Source organism: Mastacembelus armatus, chromosome 22 (genome assembly GCF_900324485.2).
Source record: "Mastacembelus armatus chromosome 22, fMasArm1.2, whole genome shotgun sequence".
NCBI lineage: Eukaryota > Metazoa > Chordata > Actinopteri > Synbranchiformes > Mastacembelidae > Mastacembelus > Mastacembelus armatus.
Window position 1 is genome coordinate 4186915 of NC_046654.1, and position 17493 is coordinate 4204407.

General features: G+C 38.6%; 3 protein-coding genes across 3 annotated transcripts; 1 reads left to right on the forward strand and 2 right to left on the reverse strand.

Annotated features, from left to right (window-relative positions):
• The first annotated feature begins 213 nt into the window (after positions 1–213).
• On the forward strand, positions 214–8233 carry adgrf3a (adhesion G protein-coupled receptor F3a). Its single transcript, XM_026303096.1, has 18 exons — positions 214–338; positions 1107–1161; positions 1254–1266; positions 1351–1470; positions 1582–1737; positions 1835–1941; positions 2029–2087; positions 2192–2316; positions 2879–3091; positions 3634–3882; positions 3973–4101; positions 4822–4936; positions 5242–5317; positions 5556–5735; positions 5932–7260; positions 7344–7385; positions 7981–8016; positions 8105–8233. Exons 1-18 carry the CDS (start codon positions 319–321, stop codon positions 8159–8161), a joined length of 3081 nt encoding a protein of 1026 aa, XP_026158881.1. The 5' UTR covers positions 214–318; the 3' UTR covers positions 8162–8233.
• Positions 8048–10078, reverse strand: ankrd66 (ankyrin repeat domain 66). Its single transcript, XM_026303108.1, has 3 exons — positions 9911–10078; positions 8796–9024; positions 8048–8634 (listed from the first exon to the last, which is right to left on the reverse strand). Exons 1-3 carry the CDS (start codon positions 10047–10049, stop codon positions 8532–8534), a joined length of 471 nt encoding a protein of 156 aa, XP_026158893.1. The 5' UTR covers positions 10050–10078; the 3' UTR covers positions 8048–8531.
• A 1779-nt stretch (positions 10079–11857) lies between these two features.
• tdrd6b (tudor domain containing 6b) lies at positions 11858–16377 on the reverse strand. The gene has a single exon (XM_026305348.1). The coding sequence runs from the start codon at positions 16370–16372 to the stop codon at positions 11858–11860; it is 4515 nt and encodes a 1504-aa protein (XP_026161133.1). The 5' UTR covers positions 16373–16377.
• Between the last annotated feature and the right edge of the window lie 1116 nt (positions 16378–17493).

Consider the following 17493-nt stretch of genomic DNA (forward strand, 5'->3'; position numbering starts at 1 on the left):
GACTGCACTGTCTGATATTTGTATTTTCAGAGTAGAGATATGGACTCTGTGTTGCAGATGTTTTTATGAGTTGACACCCTACCTCTAAATAATGTCACTATACAAACACCAATTTGAAAGTCAAATTATTTCCACATAAGAACTTTTTTACTTGCAAAACTCTATCCAGCACTGATAAGTGCCATCTAGCAGTGTCATGACCTGACTTTCATTTATTTTTTTGCTTGTACGTCCTTGTAGGCTGCTGCTGCAGCAACACCTCCACCAGTGTGCTGCTGTCAGAGGGCACGGACAGATCCTCCTTCCACTGTTTCACTGATGTACAACAAAGAAAACAGGTGAGCCGATCTTTCCTGTTTTTCATTGTCTTTTATAACAAAACTCTTTGTAATGTTTGGTAATACTCTTAAATTAAAATACTCTTAAACTTTTTGTTTTTAATGTTTTCAATGTAAAGAATTCAGTGCAGTAATATAACTATTATCTAACCTGTCATTTAGTAAATAGCTGTAAGCAGATGTGTCTGATTTGAATGTATATTTTGGGAAAGTGAGTTTTATTTTGAAACAGACATGAAAAATGGGACCTGTCACTGAGAGAGAGATTCTCTTATCACTTCCTGAAGTTTCTTTGCCATGAGCAGGTTTTTATGGGGAACATTTATTTATCCAAATCGGTCTGAGGACAGAGTGTGTCTGTACACATTGTGAATCACCGTCTCAATTAATAGACTAAAAAAGCCTAATCGAAGGAGAGACGTCTAGTTGCATTGGTAAACTGATAAATAGTGTGTAGTTTCAACGTGATGCTTGTTTTTTCATTTTTTGAACACTGTCATAGAGCTATTAATTCAGCTCTGTGTTCATAGTTAGTGGTGGTCTATGTAAATGCAAAGAAGAAAAAAAGGTAATAATTCTCAAAATAAAGTAGAACAACAACTTAAACCAAGAACTGAACAATATGAACTTTGTAAAGGTGGATTTATAGCAGATTGTACAGGTGTACCTAATAAAATGGCTACTGTGAATATTCTCAAACAATGATTAAACTTTTGTTTGCCAAATGCAAATTCAAATAACATCTTACTGTTTATTTATGAATTGCAGGTTCAGGATGTGGACCTTAATGTTTCTTTATATCCTGACACTAAACATCCGTCAGGTGAGTCAGTAACATCTACAACCTTAAAACTACAGGGTTAAATTGCATTAGACTGAATTATAGACTGAATTAGATCTTTTTCACTTTTACAGGTTGCTGGAGACGGTAAAATGATTTGGATGAGTTTAAAAATCAGCAGCATTTTGTGAGTAGCATTGTTCTTCTTTTGATGGTTGTTTGCTGTTTCAGACTCTACACAGATGCTTTATGTCAAACTGACAATAGATGAAAGTGCGCTGCGTAACCTCACACTCCCGTCTCCTTTTACCACTAATGAAGTTAACGTTGATGGCTTTAAAATGACAACAAGTAAGCAACTCTCTAATACTTCTTATGGTGCATGTTCTGATTGATTTTAACTGGGGAAAATATTTTAAATCCAAAATCAAACCTAAATTCTTGTGCTTTTTTTCTAAACAGTGTGTGAGCCTCAATTAAATGGCAGAACGAAGTGCGACTGCCAATTAAACCACGTGTGGAGCGACAGAGCTTGTCAGTCTACTCAGAAATGTTGTGGCAACCAGACCTGCATCTTCAACCAAAACTCATCTCACGTGTGTATTTCAAACACTGCAGGTATTTGGCTGTTTTTACTGTGTTGTGTATATATGTGTGTACTCTGTGTGTAGCCAGCACAACAGTATCTCCAAAACTGACAAACGTTTATTCACAGTTACTATCAAAGGATTCATTACCTTGGAAGGATCACAGTATGAAAATTGTCTGGCACAGCATTCCTCTGCAGACTTTATAAGTTGTGATATGAAACTGACAGGAGAGGTAAAAAAAAAACCCATCATTTATTGGCACATCATATATTATTAGGGCTCTTTGAGAAAAACCATGTGATGAGTTGTTGTCTTTCAGATGAGTCAAGTGTTTAGCACTTTGAAGGGATTTGATGTCTTAAAAATTATGAGTTACAGGTATTTGCCTTGCCTACATTACAAATACAATCATTTTTGTTGTCCTTACTGGGATCTGTTTTTAATATGACACTGAAATCTACATTTTTTTTTCTTCACTCAAGTGTTGGAAGCGTTATTGCAAATTTTGAACTGATCATCGCTAATTCCATCCTGCCACAAGACCTGATGCAAAAATCACAATTTCTGACCAGCAAACTGTCGGCCTCACTTAACTTCATAACTTTAGGTAATTCTGTGTAACGGAGGGTGGGATGCACTTGTTACATGTTTTTTTTTTTTTTTTTTTTTTTAATTAAATCTAGTCAATGATCAGTTGCTTCAGACCAGAGATGGTGACTTGGCCTTAGGATTTGGACTCAAGTCCCACACAGAGTGACTTGAGACTTGACCTCAGACTTTATTTTAAAATTTTACAGTTCATTTACATTGAACATAGATTTTTTTAGTTTTTTAGCACATTAAGGAAATGTCTTAGGAGCTGATCGTCACAGATACGGATACATTAGTTCCACAAACTGCAAAGTTAACTTCTTAGCACCAAGATGGCAGACGAAGAAAATATTACAGATACGTAATGAAATCAGTGAAATAGTTTATGGACATTATTTAATACCTAGTTTTAATTATCATAAACCAAACAACTAATTGATGCTACTACTGTTTGCTAATAGATGAAGGAGTGATATGGGGAGGACTTCATTAAGACATTGAAGTTATTTATGGAAGGTGTAGACTCGCAGACACACTTCATACCTTCTGGATACTGATCTGGCTCTTGTTTTTCACAGGTGTGGTCCAGTTAAGTAGCCCACCCAACCCTGTGTGTTACAACTGGAAGCATAATGTCAGCTGCTCAGTGCAGGGGGACCTGAAGAACAAACCATTGTGGCAGCTGTTAAAACAGGACAACGCGTTTGAAATAACTAATGGCACTGGGTCAGAAGTGACAACAACAAATGGAAGCACAGTTACACTTAAAAACATAACAGAATTCTGGGCAGGTATGTTTGTGAAATAAACTTGTATAAAGAATTTTGTGGGTGACAATCTACAAATTTGAAAATGAAAAAAAATATAGGAGTGTGGAGAAAAACAAGAATTTACCAAGCCTCTGTACTGTACTTGCATATTAATACATCAGGATCACAATTATCAAAAAAATAAATCTTCTTCCACCACTGAGGTGGTTTACATTCATTGGATAGACAAAAAAAGCAGCTCTAATGTTGTTCTGTAACTGATGGATGTGAAAGACGCAATTGTTTACTAAGTTTTCCTCATCATCCTAAAATGTGATGATATTTCAGCGTTGTGCTCACAACCTGTTTCTGCAGCCCTCAAGTGGCCGAAAAATGTGTTGTTGAAAAGTTAAATTCCGACGTGGTTTGTTGCTGTCAATGGAATAATGGGATTAGTGTGTGCACAACAAATCTGGATGACCTGTAAAAATATATATGTAGGATATATATATATCCTACTTGTCATATAAAACTATTGCACTGTGGCTTTGACTTTCATGTGTTTTTGTTTTTTTTTTCCTTAGGAGTATATACATGTACCTATAGTGACATCATGAATCTAGTCACCATATCCCATAAAGCCAGCACTGTAATGGATGTATCCACCCTGCCAAACATCGACATCACTACAGATCCAGGATTTCCACGCTGTAAACAAGGAACAGATCTAGTCAAAGTAAGGGTCATCTGTGACATTGGCATAAGCAGTGAACCATATAATGTGACATGGGCAAGCCTAAACATCAAGGCTCAACTAAATGAAGTTAAATCTGGTAAGTATATTTCTTTGTATTCATTTAAGTGAAGCTTCATGAAAATTAGAAACCTGAAAAATTTATGACACACATATGTGATCCTTGCAGGTTCTCCTCGTTACGCAGTTGATACGTATGTTAGCTGTTCATACCAAAGTGCACCAGAAGTAACCTGCACGTTTACGAACAGATGCTCTCAAAATCGAAGTGCTTCAGTCAAGATCATTATCATCTATGGTATGTTTTAATATTAGTTCAAATATTGTTGAATTATTTTCCATTTTATTTGGGTGTCCAAATTCTCAGTGAGTTTTCTGTTTTATGAAATGAATCCTTAGATAATCCTACTATAAAATGAAAGCTGTACCACATGCATATATAGTTTAGCTAAAAGGATCTGAAAAGGGTCTGAAATTTCAATTTACCCTGAACGATTCTGTTTCATACACCAGTGAATCCCCAGTCTGTGATGTAAAGGCCAGTCACATGCCTGGACAGTTTAACCTGTGATGAAATATTCTAAAATTAACAATTATTTATTGCTTTTTACTTTTTCCAGAACGTTCAACCACATCCATCAGTTGTCTTTAATGGAACACAGCTCAGTTGTTTAGCAGTCCCATAGTAAAAAACTAGTGTTGAACCTGACGTATGATTCTCAGAGGTATTTTTAAAGATCTGAACTTGTGTCTTCTATGGGGTTCCCTGAGCTCCAGGCTGGGAACCACCGATGCAGAGAATATTGCTCCAGTGAAGATGGGAGTGATTTCAGACAGCAAATATTTGACAGGAAGTGATATATGAAGTTTTTTTTGTACCTCTATGGCCTTCACATCCTCCAACTGAATTTCAGATTACCTTCTTGTTGTCCTGAAGTTAACTTTGCCCATTTTTGATCATATTATCATTATTATTATTGTTGTTGTTTTAATTAACTTTTTCTTCTTTTCAAAACAGTCAGTGATTTATTCTGTGAATCTGATGGTGACTGGAAAGACACCAAAGCTGGATACGATGCAGTGATAAAATGCCAGAATGCACATGGAACAAGACAAAGGACATGCAAAAAAACGTAGGGCTACAACTAATGATTGTTTTTATTAGTAAATAATTTGCTTATTACTTTTTCAGTTTATGTACCCCTGCCTCCCACCCAAAGAGAGCTGGGATAGGCTCCAGCAGATCCCCGTGACCCTGGTTAAGGAATAAGCGGGTATAGAAAATGGATGGATGGATTTTTCTAGTTTACCCATTATTTATATTGCCCAAAATAGTGTAAAGTGCCAATCACAGCAGTTTGTTTTGTGCAAAATTTAAGTTTTGAAAAGGATTTTTTTTTATTGATTTGATTAATGATTAATCCACTAATCATTTCAGAACACCTGCACAATGGGAACAGGAGGAATCTAACTGTGTGAACTTAGATTTGAAGAGTGTGCTGCAAAGTGCAATTGTAAGCCTATCTTCATTCTTTAATAGTGATAAACAAACCGACTAATTTTTTGGAAAGCAACAAATTAAAATAGCATAGGATGCAAAAGCTCTAACCTACAGTTGTGCAAATAGTCATACTACAAAATGGTATATGATTATCTAGTTTTTATGTATTTTGTAGCTCCCTTTAGTGTTTTGTAGATCAAATCCTGGATGCTGGAAGTTTTTACTCCAATAAACCATCATTGTTGTTGCAGGTTGCTGATAGTGGACTTGGCTCACTAGATGCAAATGCAGCAAATGTATTCTCTCGCCTGCAGAATGCCACTAATATCACAGGTGCCATCAATACTTACGCCAATATGGATGCATCAGTTCATGTGCTCATCAATTTGAGTCAGAAACTAAACATTATAAATAATGAATCATCAATGGATGTAAGTATTACCAGAATCTTTGATCAAGTTTATTGAATGTTTTTATCAGGTTTTTACAGATATGGACAAAAAACATTAAGACCTTAATGTGGACTTTACCTGATTCTTTTTGATAACTCACACAAACAGGAACAAACTTACAGCAGACATGTTGTACTTAAATCTGCCATGACTAAAACAAACCTCTTCTTTTCAGGATCTCCTGGGATCATCCAGCAATTTACTGGAAGAAAGTCTTGACGAATCTTGGAAAGCAAAAGCTGGCAGCGGGAATATTTCATTGGCTGAGAGATATTTGAGTGCTGTTGAGCAGTTAATTGAAGTGACAAACACAACAGGTGCCAAGAAAAAAACAAATGTAGAGGTGGACACATGCAATGACACACAGGAGCAACAATGTACCAACTCTGTGTTCAATGTCACTGTCCTTCTAAACAGTCCAAGTGCTGGCAGTGTAAAAACCACTGGATTTAAAAACCTGGAGAGCTTTTTCCCTAAAAACAATGAGACATATCTGCCTAACAGCATAATTGTGTCAACAACTACTCAGATCAAACAGTTGGATTCAGTTAATATTCAAATTGACTTCCCATTGCTCAAAAAAAGACCTCGCAACGTTGAAATAAAGTGTGTAACATGGGACAACGCCACCAGGAGTTGGTCTTCAAATGGTTGCTCTTGGAAGGGTCCTTCTCATGAGGAACGCTGTGTTTGCAGCCATCTGTCCTCATTTGCCATTCTAATGGCACAGAAACCACTGGAGATCTATTGGGTGAATGAGTTAACCTACATAGGGTTATCTGTATCAGTCTTGTCACTCATTATTAATCTTGCAATAGAAGTGACAGTCTGGAGTGCTGTTGTTAAAACAAGTACTTTACATTTACGTCACACTGCCCATGTAAACATTTCTCTCTGCCTGCTAGTTGCAGATGGCTGTTTTTTAGCATCTTTAGAGCCAAAGATTATTTCAGACTTCTGGTGTGTGACCTCTGTAGTGCTGAAGCATTTCTGTTTCCTGGCCATGTTCTTCTGGATGTTGGCTCTGAGCTGCACGCTTCTTCACCAAGCAGTTTTCATGTTCCATAATGTGAGCAAGAAAAACTACCTGAGTTTCTCGTATTTCCTGGGCTATGTCTGTCCTTTGCTTATTGTTACTACTGCATTTCTTAGTAATGGGAGTGGTGCTATGGGCAGGTACTACTCCCGTGACACCTGCTGGCTGCTTTATTCGGGGCTTTTCAGAGGGTCCATCCACACATTTTTAATACCAGTTGGTATAATTGTTTTCACCAACGTGTTCTCCATGGTGATTGTAATCATCCTGCTTTTAAATCACCCTGACAGTATAGCAAAATCTAATGAAAAAACTGCTGCAAAAACTGTCATGAGGACAGTTATTCTTCTGACTCCCATCTTCGGTGTCACTTGGATTTTTGGATTCTTTGTAATGTCTCTTGATCTCACCTATGGATACGTAGCATACGCAGTGAATTATGCCTTTACCCTGCTGAATGCATTCCAGGTATGGTTAATTTCATTTTGATCTAAACATCTGAGCCAGTGAAAGTATTTATTGTTCAGTGACCTATGCCACTTCATTTGCAGGGTTTGTTCATTTTGTTAACCACATGCCTGGGGGACAGACTGGTATGTATGGGAGTTTTTCCCCTAAATCATAATATGTTTTGCAAATCCAGCTTTGTATTGAATCACCCATCTGCAGTTAAACTGACCAAAGTTCAGGAGCCTCCATAGACCAGAATTCAATGCAGCAACAGTTTTAGTTTAAGAAGATGAATAATAGATGCAGCAACATGAGAAGTTAACCCACTGGAGGCCAGCTGATCTTTAAAGAAACAGTTCAAGATTTTTGGAAATTACACTTATTACTCATTTCCTTTCTTGCAGAGAGTCAGATGCAAAGATCAGCACCAATCTCATGTCTGTCTCTTAAATATGAAGCCAACACCAGCAGCTAATTAACTTAGCATAAAGATAAAAACCAACTGCATGAAAACAGCTATTTGAGTTTGTCATTGTTACTGAGAGTTAGAGGCTGCTAGTCAACAGCAACGCCAGACATGTTTCCCTGTATTTCCTTACACTCTGGCTTCAGCTTCATTTTTAATAAGTAGATATGAGAATGGCATCGGTCTTCTCATGTAACTGTGCAAATACATGTTTTTCCAAAAATTCAACATGTATTATAGCATCATTAAAATGTTTTATCCAATTTTTACAGACCCGTGAAGCACTGCTGAAACGTCTCCGGAAAAACGTAAGTGCACAGTGAATAGATGACTCATGAGTAAAACACCACAATGACTATTTATTAATGTTAGACATTTTTCTCCTCTGCTGTCCAGGCCTCAGCCTCCACCAGCAACAGCACCACAAAGTTAGACTCAACAGGGACGAAGTGAAAACTTCAAACTACATTTTAAACATAATGCCACAGATTTACTCTCTAATATAACTACTACTGTTTTGTTTTGTCGTTTATTTTACTTTACTACCTGTAATAGAAGCTAAGATTACAATGTACTCAATACTGTAATGTTTGTTTGGTAGTATTGGTAGTAGTAGTAGTAGTACTGAATACCCAAGCTGTGTTTTTTTACTTTATATTACACTACATATTGGTATCAAAGTTAAAGCTATGCTGTACATTATATTTTTCATTGCACACATTGAAATGCCACAGAGATTCTCCAGTGAAAGGTGACAAGGCTGTAACTCCTGTTTACACTTTGTTGTGTGGAGGTGAGTTAGGCCTATTTCTGAATGTTGCTTTTAAAGATCCTTCCTCTGTTCTTCCCACTCCTCATCTGTGTCATCAATGAAATTCCCTTTTTGAGCTGCCATCTTGCGGTAGGCCTGGCACTCAGTCTCTGCTCTGTAACATACAAGAACATGCTTAACTGCTGTGATTGCGTAAGGCTACTGTCCTGTGTATTGGAAAGACAAGCTTTGTATTAAAGTATGACATGCACAAGAAAGTCAAGTATGATTTATAGATTGAAGTAAAAAAAATGGAAAAGTGGGCTTTAATCATACTTCTTAAGGAATCGAACACAGTCCTGGTGTCCATATATTTCAGCTATCCGCAGGGGCTTGTCTCCACAGCAGTCCTCCTTGTCTATAGGGGCATGGAGGGAGTGCAGCAGCCGCAGGACGCCCAGTCGTCCAAACTCTGCAGCAAAATGGGCAGGTGTCCACCCGTGCTCTGTCCTCAAACACGGCCTAGCTCCGTGCTCAATGAGGATCCTGACTGTTTCTGTATGGCCTGTGGGAAAAGCATCAGAGTGTGATCTGACAATCATATAGGAACCTGGAGATTTGTTGTTTAAATCTAGTCTGTTAAAAACTAAATCGTAGTTTCATGTATCACAGGAAAGAAGAACTAAGGCTGTTTCTAGCTTTTCCAATGGGACTAATTGAGAATGAAAAATCTTTTGGGTTTTTGTGGTTAACAGAACAGAACATTTTGTGACATTTCAGACATTTTATAAACAGAAGAATTACTGGAGAATGAATGACGTGTAAAACAATTTAAGATATTTGAAGCCCAGTCATATAAAATCTTGGAGCAACACTTGGAAAGATTAAAACAAATCATCTGTACCTCTAATAACATCATCTGAATAAACAGACTAATAGTGAAGGCCTATTGAATCTAAGATGGATGGGCTGTGCTGTTGCAAACATACTTCAGCTAAAGTAAAACAGACCAATTCATTAAATCCTGTGGGAAGCACAAAGTGACAAAAGTAATCCATATTTTTAGCACAAAAGTTTCAGATTTTATTTATTAGCCTACCTTATTCCTGTTTAGACTCCTCCCATATATAACCTTATTCTCACCTGTCTATATTTATCATCGTCATCACCCAGGGGTGGTCAACACATGTTCCCCTGCTTGTTTTCCAACTATCCCTGCCTTTTCAGCTCCTGATTGGCTGAACACACCTGATCCAGGTAAACAGCACTTTACTTTTTCAGCCTGACAAAATGCAGCCTTGAACCAAAGTATCAGGCCTAGCTATTATGCCACACATTCTCACCAGAGTTTTAGCGTTAACCCTTAAAACAGCATTGCATTGGTGACAGGTGTATCTGATAATGTTACCTTTAGGCCTATATAAACAGGTGGGCGCTCTTTAACTAACTACCTCTAGCTGCTGCCCAGTGAAGCGCTGTCTTACAGCTCCAGTCCATGTCCCTCTGATTGGGATTACATTTGTTTTCCCTTAGAATCGCTTCGACTTGATCCGGATCGCCTGCCGCTGTTGCTTGATGCAGCTCGGTCATTTTCGGCAACAGTGGTTGCCTAGCAACCCTCGAAGTAAAACAACACGGCGGCCAACCGGAAGCGGAACCTGTGAGAAGGAGCCTGATGTCCTTTCATGTCTAATGTGAGTACATGAAACTGAAGATATTGAAAAATCAGTTGTGGTTCTTTGAGTAAAAAAAAAAAAATCCTTTCAGATTCCATATGACGGTTTAATAAGTTTCGAAACATCTCTTATGCATAGTCTGCAAACCTGAAGTATCTGCCACTTTTATTTTTATAATGAATTATTCGATTGTTTAGTCAGAAAGGATTGATCAAATTCCCGCAGCTTAAACTTGATTAGTATCTCTCTCAGTAACTTGTTTTGTTCGACTTTTTGTGTGGCCTTAAAATAAGGAATCAATGTATTCATCAGAAAATTATGAATATTCACATATACAGCCTAAATAAATCATCTAACAGACTAATAAATATCCATAGATAGTGAAAATCCAAATATCAGAATAAGAATAATTAATATCTAATGAAAATCCAGAATTAAAATAGGCGAATAAATATTTTATAATGAAAATCCAGATAGATTTAAAAGCAGTTTGTCTACTATTTGCACTTGGACATAATAGATGCTATGATATGATGTCACATTACTTTGTCTTGTTTATCTGGAGTGCAAATAAACAAGCAGACATGGACTAAAAGCATTTTAATTGACTGCACTTGTCAGTGGTGCTGCATTCCTATTATATAATATGCCAACAGCAGAACATCCCGCACTAGTGGTTTCCTTTCAGCTAATTGATATATTTACAGTTTATTGATTGTTGTTCGTTCAGAGGATGGAACAGTGGTTAGAACTGTCACCTAACAGCAAGAAAGTTTGGGATTTGAATCCTGTTCAACCCTCAGGTCTTTCTGTGTGGAGTTTACCTGTGTCTGTGGTACTCGGGTTTCCTCCCACAGCCCAGAGACATGCAGTCTGGGTTTAGGCTGACTAACAACTTTAAATTGCTCATAGTTGTGAATGTGAGTGTCTGTCTCTGTATGTCAGCCCTGTGATAGACCGGTGATCTGTCCATGGTGTACCCCTGCTCTCACCCAGTGTCAGCTGAGACTGGCTCCAGCCCCCACAGCAGCGATGGATGTTCCAGGATAAGAGGTAGATGATGGATGGATGTTGTTTAATTCTCCAATTTAATTATCTCAAGAGATTTAAAAAAAATAAATCACACATATAAATGAAGTTTTAAATTTGTTTTACTTTATTTAGTGATACTCTGTGCGCAGTTTATTTTAAATAGTCACCACTTTATTTATCCTTTCCAGTACAATTTATCACCTAAATAAGCTTAATTTCATGTAATTAGTGAAATGAGAGTTAATACAAACATTTTGTTAGTTTATAAAAGGCAAGACTGCTCTGTCACAGATGGGTTTCTCCACAGGCACTTATCTGAGTCCAAAACTGCAAGAATCAAACACAAAGATTAGTTCACATTTTGAAATTTCTACATGTCTACATTCATTCCAAATTTTTACAAATTGACCATGTGACATAAAACTACATCTAAGTTGTTTGCCATTAATGAATATGTGTTGCTGCTATACTTTATCGCCATTGTGATGCATATTAAATCTTATAATTAGATTTTTAAAAATGGTTAAGACTTACTATTCATTTGGTTTTTTGATGATTTTTAAACCCAGCACTCCCAGCTAGGGTCCCAATTTCACTAAAGATGAAAGGTCACATTACATTAAATGAACTAGGGAAATTATCTTTATATATCTAGATTAGTATATTTTAATGTCTATAAAGTATAATTTTCTAACCTGATACCAAATCTTCTGTGTCCACTCCTTTCCAGTATTTCTCCATCAGTCTATTCACAACCACTCCCTCACACTCAACTTGCACTGCATACTGAGGAAGTCCAGTCTCTGCATGATCCTTCGTGTTTAACACTGTCACTCTGAGTGGTTTATCCACCAGGAGATTGTAGAAATCATCATAAACCTGGTCATCCCAGGAGCCCTTGGACTCATCAAATCCATTCAAAGAGCACAGAAAGGCCTGAGGAGCCATCTCCAGCAGGTTCTGAGGCAGTGACCTCACATTCTTGATGTCAACGTCAGACTCATTTCCATAGTCAATAAAAAGAACATGGAGAGTATCTCCAGCTCTCTGAATTACCTGAGCTCTGTACCACTGGTTGTCACTGGAAAAGAGAGCAAGACATGGACTACCAGGACGAAGAGTGTGGGCGAACATTGTGTCCTGCTTTGACTGTCCTGCTTCCTGAGCAAGCACTGAGACTTTGCTGAGATCCTCTGTATTGGAGTATTGGCACCAGAAGAAACTGGGTTCAGCAATACAAGAGGCATAAACACACTCCATCTGTTTTATGGACATTTTTTGTTTCTCGTACACACAAGTATTTGCATTGCCTTTGGAAACATTAACATCTTTCATACTGGGCTCAATTTGACCACCTTGAAATGAATTTTCCATTTGAGGACTTTCTGTCATAACATGTTCTGTGGCAACTGGTTTCCAGTATTTCGCCATCAGTCTATTCACAACCACTCCCTCACACTCAACTTGCACTGCATACTGAGGAAGACCAGTCTCTGCATGATCCTTCATGTTTAACACTGCCACTCTGAGTGGTTTATCCACCAGGAGATTGTAGAAATCATCATAAACCTGGTCATCCCAGGAGCCCTTGGACTCATCAAATCCATTCAAAGAGCACAGAAAGGATTGAGGAGCCATATCCAGCAGGTTCTGAGGCAGTGACCTCACATTCTTGATGTCAACATCAGACTCATTTCCATAGTCAATAAACACAACATAGATTGCATCTTCATCCCTGCGAATTGTTTGTGCTCGATACCACTGGTTGTCACTGGAAAACAGAGCAAGGCATGGACTGCCAGGACCAAGAGTCTCTGGGAATATCATGTCCTGCTGTGACCATCCCGATTCCTGAGCAAGTGCAGACACTTTTCTGAGATCCTCTGTGTTGGCATATTGACACCAGAAGTAATTGGGTTCTGCAATACAAGAGGCATACACCTCCACTGTTTCATTTTTGGAAATATTTGGTGTCTTGTATACACAAGTATTCACATGTCTTTTACCAACATTGAGATGCGTCATGTTCAACTCAGTATGACCATATTGGGGGAAAGCTTCAAGTTTAGCTAATTCAGTTTCAGCATGTTCTGTTGAAAATGGGTTCCAGTATTTGTCCATCAGGCTATTTATTATCACATTTTCACACTCAACTTGCACTACATACTGAGGAAGTCCAGTCTCTGCATGATCCTTTGTGTTTAACACTGTCACTCTGAGTGGTTTATCCACCAGGAGATTGTAGAAATCATCATAAACCTGGTCATCCCAGGAGCCCTTGGACTCATCAAATCCATTCAAAGAGCACAGAAAGGCCTGAGGAGCCATCTCCAGCAGGTTCTGAGGCAGTGACCTCACATTCTTGATGTCAACGTCAGACTCATTTCCATAGTCAATAAAAAGAACATGGAGAGTATCTCCAGCTCTCTGAATTACCTGAGCTCTGTACCACTGGTTGTCACTGGAAAAGAGAGCAAGACATGGACTACCAGAATCCAGAGTGTCTGAAAAGACCATGTCCAGCTGTGTCTTTGCTGCTTCCTGAGCATGCTTTGACAAGTTGTTCAAGAGTTCAGTGTTGGTGTACTGACACCAAAAGTAATGTGGTCCAGCAATGCATGAGGCATATATGTCCTCTGTCTTGTTTTGGCAAATATTTGGCCACATGTACATGCAAAGGGAGAGATGTACTTCTGAACCACTGTGGCTGCCTTGAATCAAGGTTTTTGCCAAGGCTCTTTTTTTGTTCTTAAGAACGACGTCTGAAGCTGATTGTGTTCCTTCATCCAGACTCTTTTCATGTTCAATCTCTGGTGAACAAGCAGTTATAGATTGTGAACTCATGTTTAGTTCATCTCTAGCACAAACTCCATTGTTGCTGTGGGCTTTATACTGTGTTAAATAGTCCTCATTTGCCACAGTAACCTGTTCTGTGCAGTTGGAGAACAGTTGGTCAGGCTGCTGAACTAGACCAGTCATGTTTTGTTGTGTCATTGCAGATATCCTCTCTCTGACTTGTGCATTTACATTCAGGGGTCCATTAAACAGTTCAACTATTAGCTTCCTATTAGTCCCTTTTGCTACCACAAACATGGAGAAACTATGGCCAGTGGTATTATCTACAAACCACTCGTTAACTTCCTGGGGCACGTCTCCTGGGACCTCATACAGTCCAAGTGGAATAGCCAGCACAGGAACAGACCTGGCGATACTTGCTTCAGAAGTCAAAGGCACAATATCTGATTCATTCACTACAAGAGTATCACCATAGTCCACAAAGTGCACTTTAAGTTTTGGAAACATTTCTACTATTTGACCTCTGTACCACTGATCATCAGTGTACCTAGCAAAGCAAATGCTATTAAGTCCAAGTGGGTGATCTGTGGATTGTGGCTGACCCATTAGTTGTTTAACATTTTTCATCACTTTGTCCAACAAATGAAAATTCCTGTTCAGTTGACAGTAGAAGTGAGCAACATTCTCCGAAAAGGTTGCCAACACTTTTTCTTTTCCACCCACCTCGATATTGTATGTGCAGTATTTGTATGCATCTGATGAGACCTGTGGAGGAATCTGCACATGAGCTTCAGTCTGTGCACAATCCTGAGCCAGACGCTTGCATAAACTGTCAGATGGCATTTCACTATCAACCATGTTATGCAGCAAATCTTCTTCATCAGATGTTAGAGTGCATTTCAACCCAGTTTTTAATGAAGCAGCTGAATGTTCTGAACTCCCGTTTATATAGATATTTGCGCTTGATATGTTTGCATCATCTGTTCTGCCATTCACTGCTAGGTTCTTTGTGCTTGGCAAAGTTTCCACTTGTAATTCATCAACATTTGTGGTGACTTGGTTCTGTAAGTCCAAGTGTTCTTCTTCTCCAACAGAACTGACACATGAGGTGGGGGTGTGTTTCTTCTGAATGTTTGAATCTTGTTCAGTCTTAGAAGATGGAAAAATTTCTGCCTTCTCTGTAAAATGACTGTTGCAGCCATACACAGTGACATAATACGCATCTTCAGATATACTGTGATAGTCAAACTTGGCCATGACTGTCTGGTTCAGGAGCAGTGACTTCAGGTAGTCAGTCTGGTCTGTGGTCCACCCTGTGCCATTATCTTTTACTCCATTAAGACAACAGCGATAAGTGACAACTGGCATTCTCAGGAACTGACTATGCAGTGGTTTGATGTCTCTAACTGGGACTAATTCAGTCTTTCCTTCATCCACGTGCAGGACTTCTACATCACCATCATTGGTCACAATGTTTTGCTTTAGTGATGAGCGATGCCATCTGCCATTTTCACCTCTAGCTGCACATGGATCCCCATAGGCCTGTGGTTGTGCCTCTCCAAAATCTGAGCTCTGTTCGTAATGCTGGTGAATCTGTTCTGATAATATCTTCACTGCCTTGGAAAAAATTTGAAGTTTGCAAAAAATGTTATGTGGACGAGTTACCTCTGTCACGTTAACCATCTCAAACGTGTCAGTCAACAGCTCTGGGTAAAAGTATTGGTCGTCCTTCTTGAGTTGGCAACTAACGTTCAAATTCTGTTCCTGAGTTATATAGCAGGTCTCAGAAGCCTCTCCTTTGGGTAACTGTAGATGTTTCAGTACCAGGCATTTAAACTCATCCCCTGGGATTTTCTTTGCAAAGCCAGACTTACACACATGTGCCGAAAGAGTTGGTATGTCAAGGAGGATTGTCCTGTCTGGCATCAGCACATGTTGAACCACTCCCTTAAACTTTTTGCCACACAGAGATTTTAAAAACGTTGCTGCTCTTTCAGGCCAGTTATTCTCCAGAGAGAGGACATTTGCCAGTATGCAACATTCAGTTTCAGGAGGAAGCAGAAAACTGTCACTGTGGCCCCATGCTAAAGCTTCACTTGTAGAAACGTGTGGCTGTCCCTGGTCAATAAGAAAAACGCTGTAAGTTTCACTTTCAGTCAATACAATTCGAGCTCTGTGCCAGGTGCCAGTGATGCAAACCAGACAAAGGTCCCCTTGGTTTCCCTCACATCCATAAAACTTCCTTAAAGGGGTTTGAATTTCCTCTGTCAGCTGCTCATAAATGTGCTTCTTTCTGTCATCCATGTTTACCCATAATTCCACAAGACCACAACTGGGGCTTAGGTTTACTCTCGTAATAAGAAAACCTACTTCTGATCCTGGTGTTGGAAGCCCGGGAATTGAGCACATGGTGAAGCTCAGTGCTCAAATGTACCTGCAAGGTAGACCAAAGAACCTGACTGATGTTAAAGAACAGCAAAGCATTTTAAAAATATTATAAGAGTAATTTAACTGCTTCATGTCAAAATAGCTGCTAAATAATGTCGATTTCCTAATTCAAAAAAGCTAATAGATCAAATCTGTCATTTTGTATGACTCAAGAAAAAGCTAAACATCAGATGATTAAATTATGTGAACATGTCCCAGATCATAAAACATTAACTTTTTTGGGACAAATAAACAAGCTTGTCCCTTCCAGCTGCTGTGTTTGATTTGGTTAAGATTTAAGAACCCTATGTTCGGAACAGGTTTAAAAAAATCATGTTTATTATGCAGTAGACATCATTTTTAGATCAGAGCAGAGAAGTATTTCTGTAAATGTTAAAAAGCATTTAAGGTTTTTCAAAAACAGTGATAAATGATAATACAGAAGAGTCTGAAGAGTTGAATAAAAGGCCAAACCAAACATTATGGGTCTCTGAATTGCCATTTGGTGACATCCACTGTCCACCTGCTGAACATGCAAACAATTTAACATTTCTGAACCACAATCTAAGCTTAAATCAGGGGGATGATGCTCCATAAGTAGGTGGATGGATAGACACTGTTCAGGAGCAGCAGGCCAATATTTCCATTACATTTACAATAATCTATACTGGGGTTAGTAAGTAAGTTTAAAAGCTACATATTAGCAGAGAGAAAACGAAGGAATCAGTGTTTCAAAGTGTTTTATTTCATCTTGTGTACACAGGTGGGTCCTGTGCTTTTGGGCCTACAACATTTTGAAAACTTGGATATTTCCTTGCTGTCTATTATTTCTGCTTCAGGTGTGCTGTGAACTGCCTGTCTCTCCATTGTTCAAATGTAACCTGAACATGTTTGTGTTTGAAACAACTTGCAGACTGTTGCATTATTGCTATTTATAATTTCTCACCTTGTTTGGTGCAGAAGACACATCACATGTTTCTCTGGCGTTGAATGGCAGGACGTGGATTGGGGGGGGTCACTGTCAGGGCCTGTTATAGGTTTTGGTTTCACATTCCTCCACCCCATAGCAACGCAAAAACTCACACATGCATATCTGTTTTATT

Excerpts from the sequence above, each read along its gene's own strand:
- adgrf3a (XM_026303096.1), top strand. The coding sequence starts at position 319 with ATGTACAACAAAGAAAACAG. Across the intron at positions 1,942-2,028 it reads ATATGAAACTGACAGGAGAG|ATGAGTCAAGTGTTTAGCAC; the intron begins GTAAAAAAAAAA and ends GTTGTCTTTCAG. Across the intron at positions 4,937-5,241 it reads CAAAGGACATGCAAAAAAAC|AACACCTGCACAATGGGAAC; the intron begins GTAGGGCTACAA and ends TAATCATTTCAG.
- ankrd66 (XM_026303108.1), bottom strand. The coding sequence starts at position 10,049 with ATGACCGAGCTGCATCAAGCAACAGCGGCAGGCGATCCGGATCAAGTC. Across the intron at positions 9,025-9,910 it reads TCACTGGGCAGCAGCTAGAG|GCCATACAGAAACAGTCAGG; the intron begins GTAGTTAGTTAA and ends CTTTTCCCACAG. Across the intron at positions 8,635-8,795 it reads TGTGTTCGATTCCTTAAGAA|AGCAGAGACTGAGTGCCAGG; the intron begins GTATGATTAAAG and ends TGTATGTTACAG.
- tdrd6b (XM_026305348.1), bottom strand. The coding sequence starts at position 16,372 with ATGTGCTCAATTCCCGGGCTTCCAACACCAGGATCAGAAGTAGGTTTT.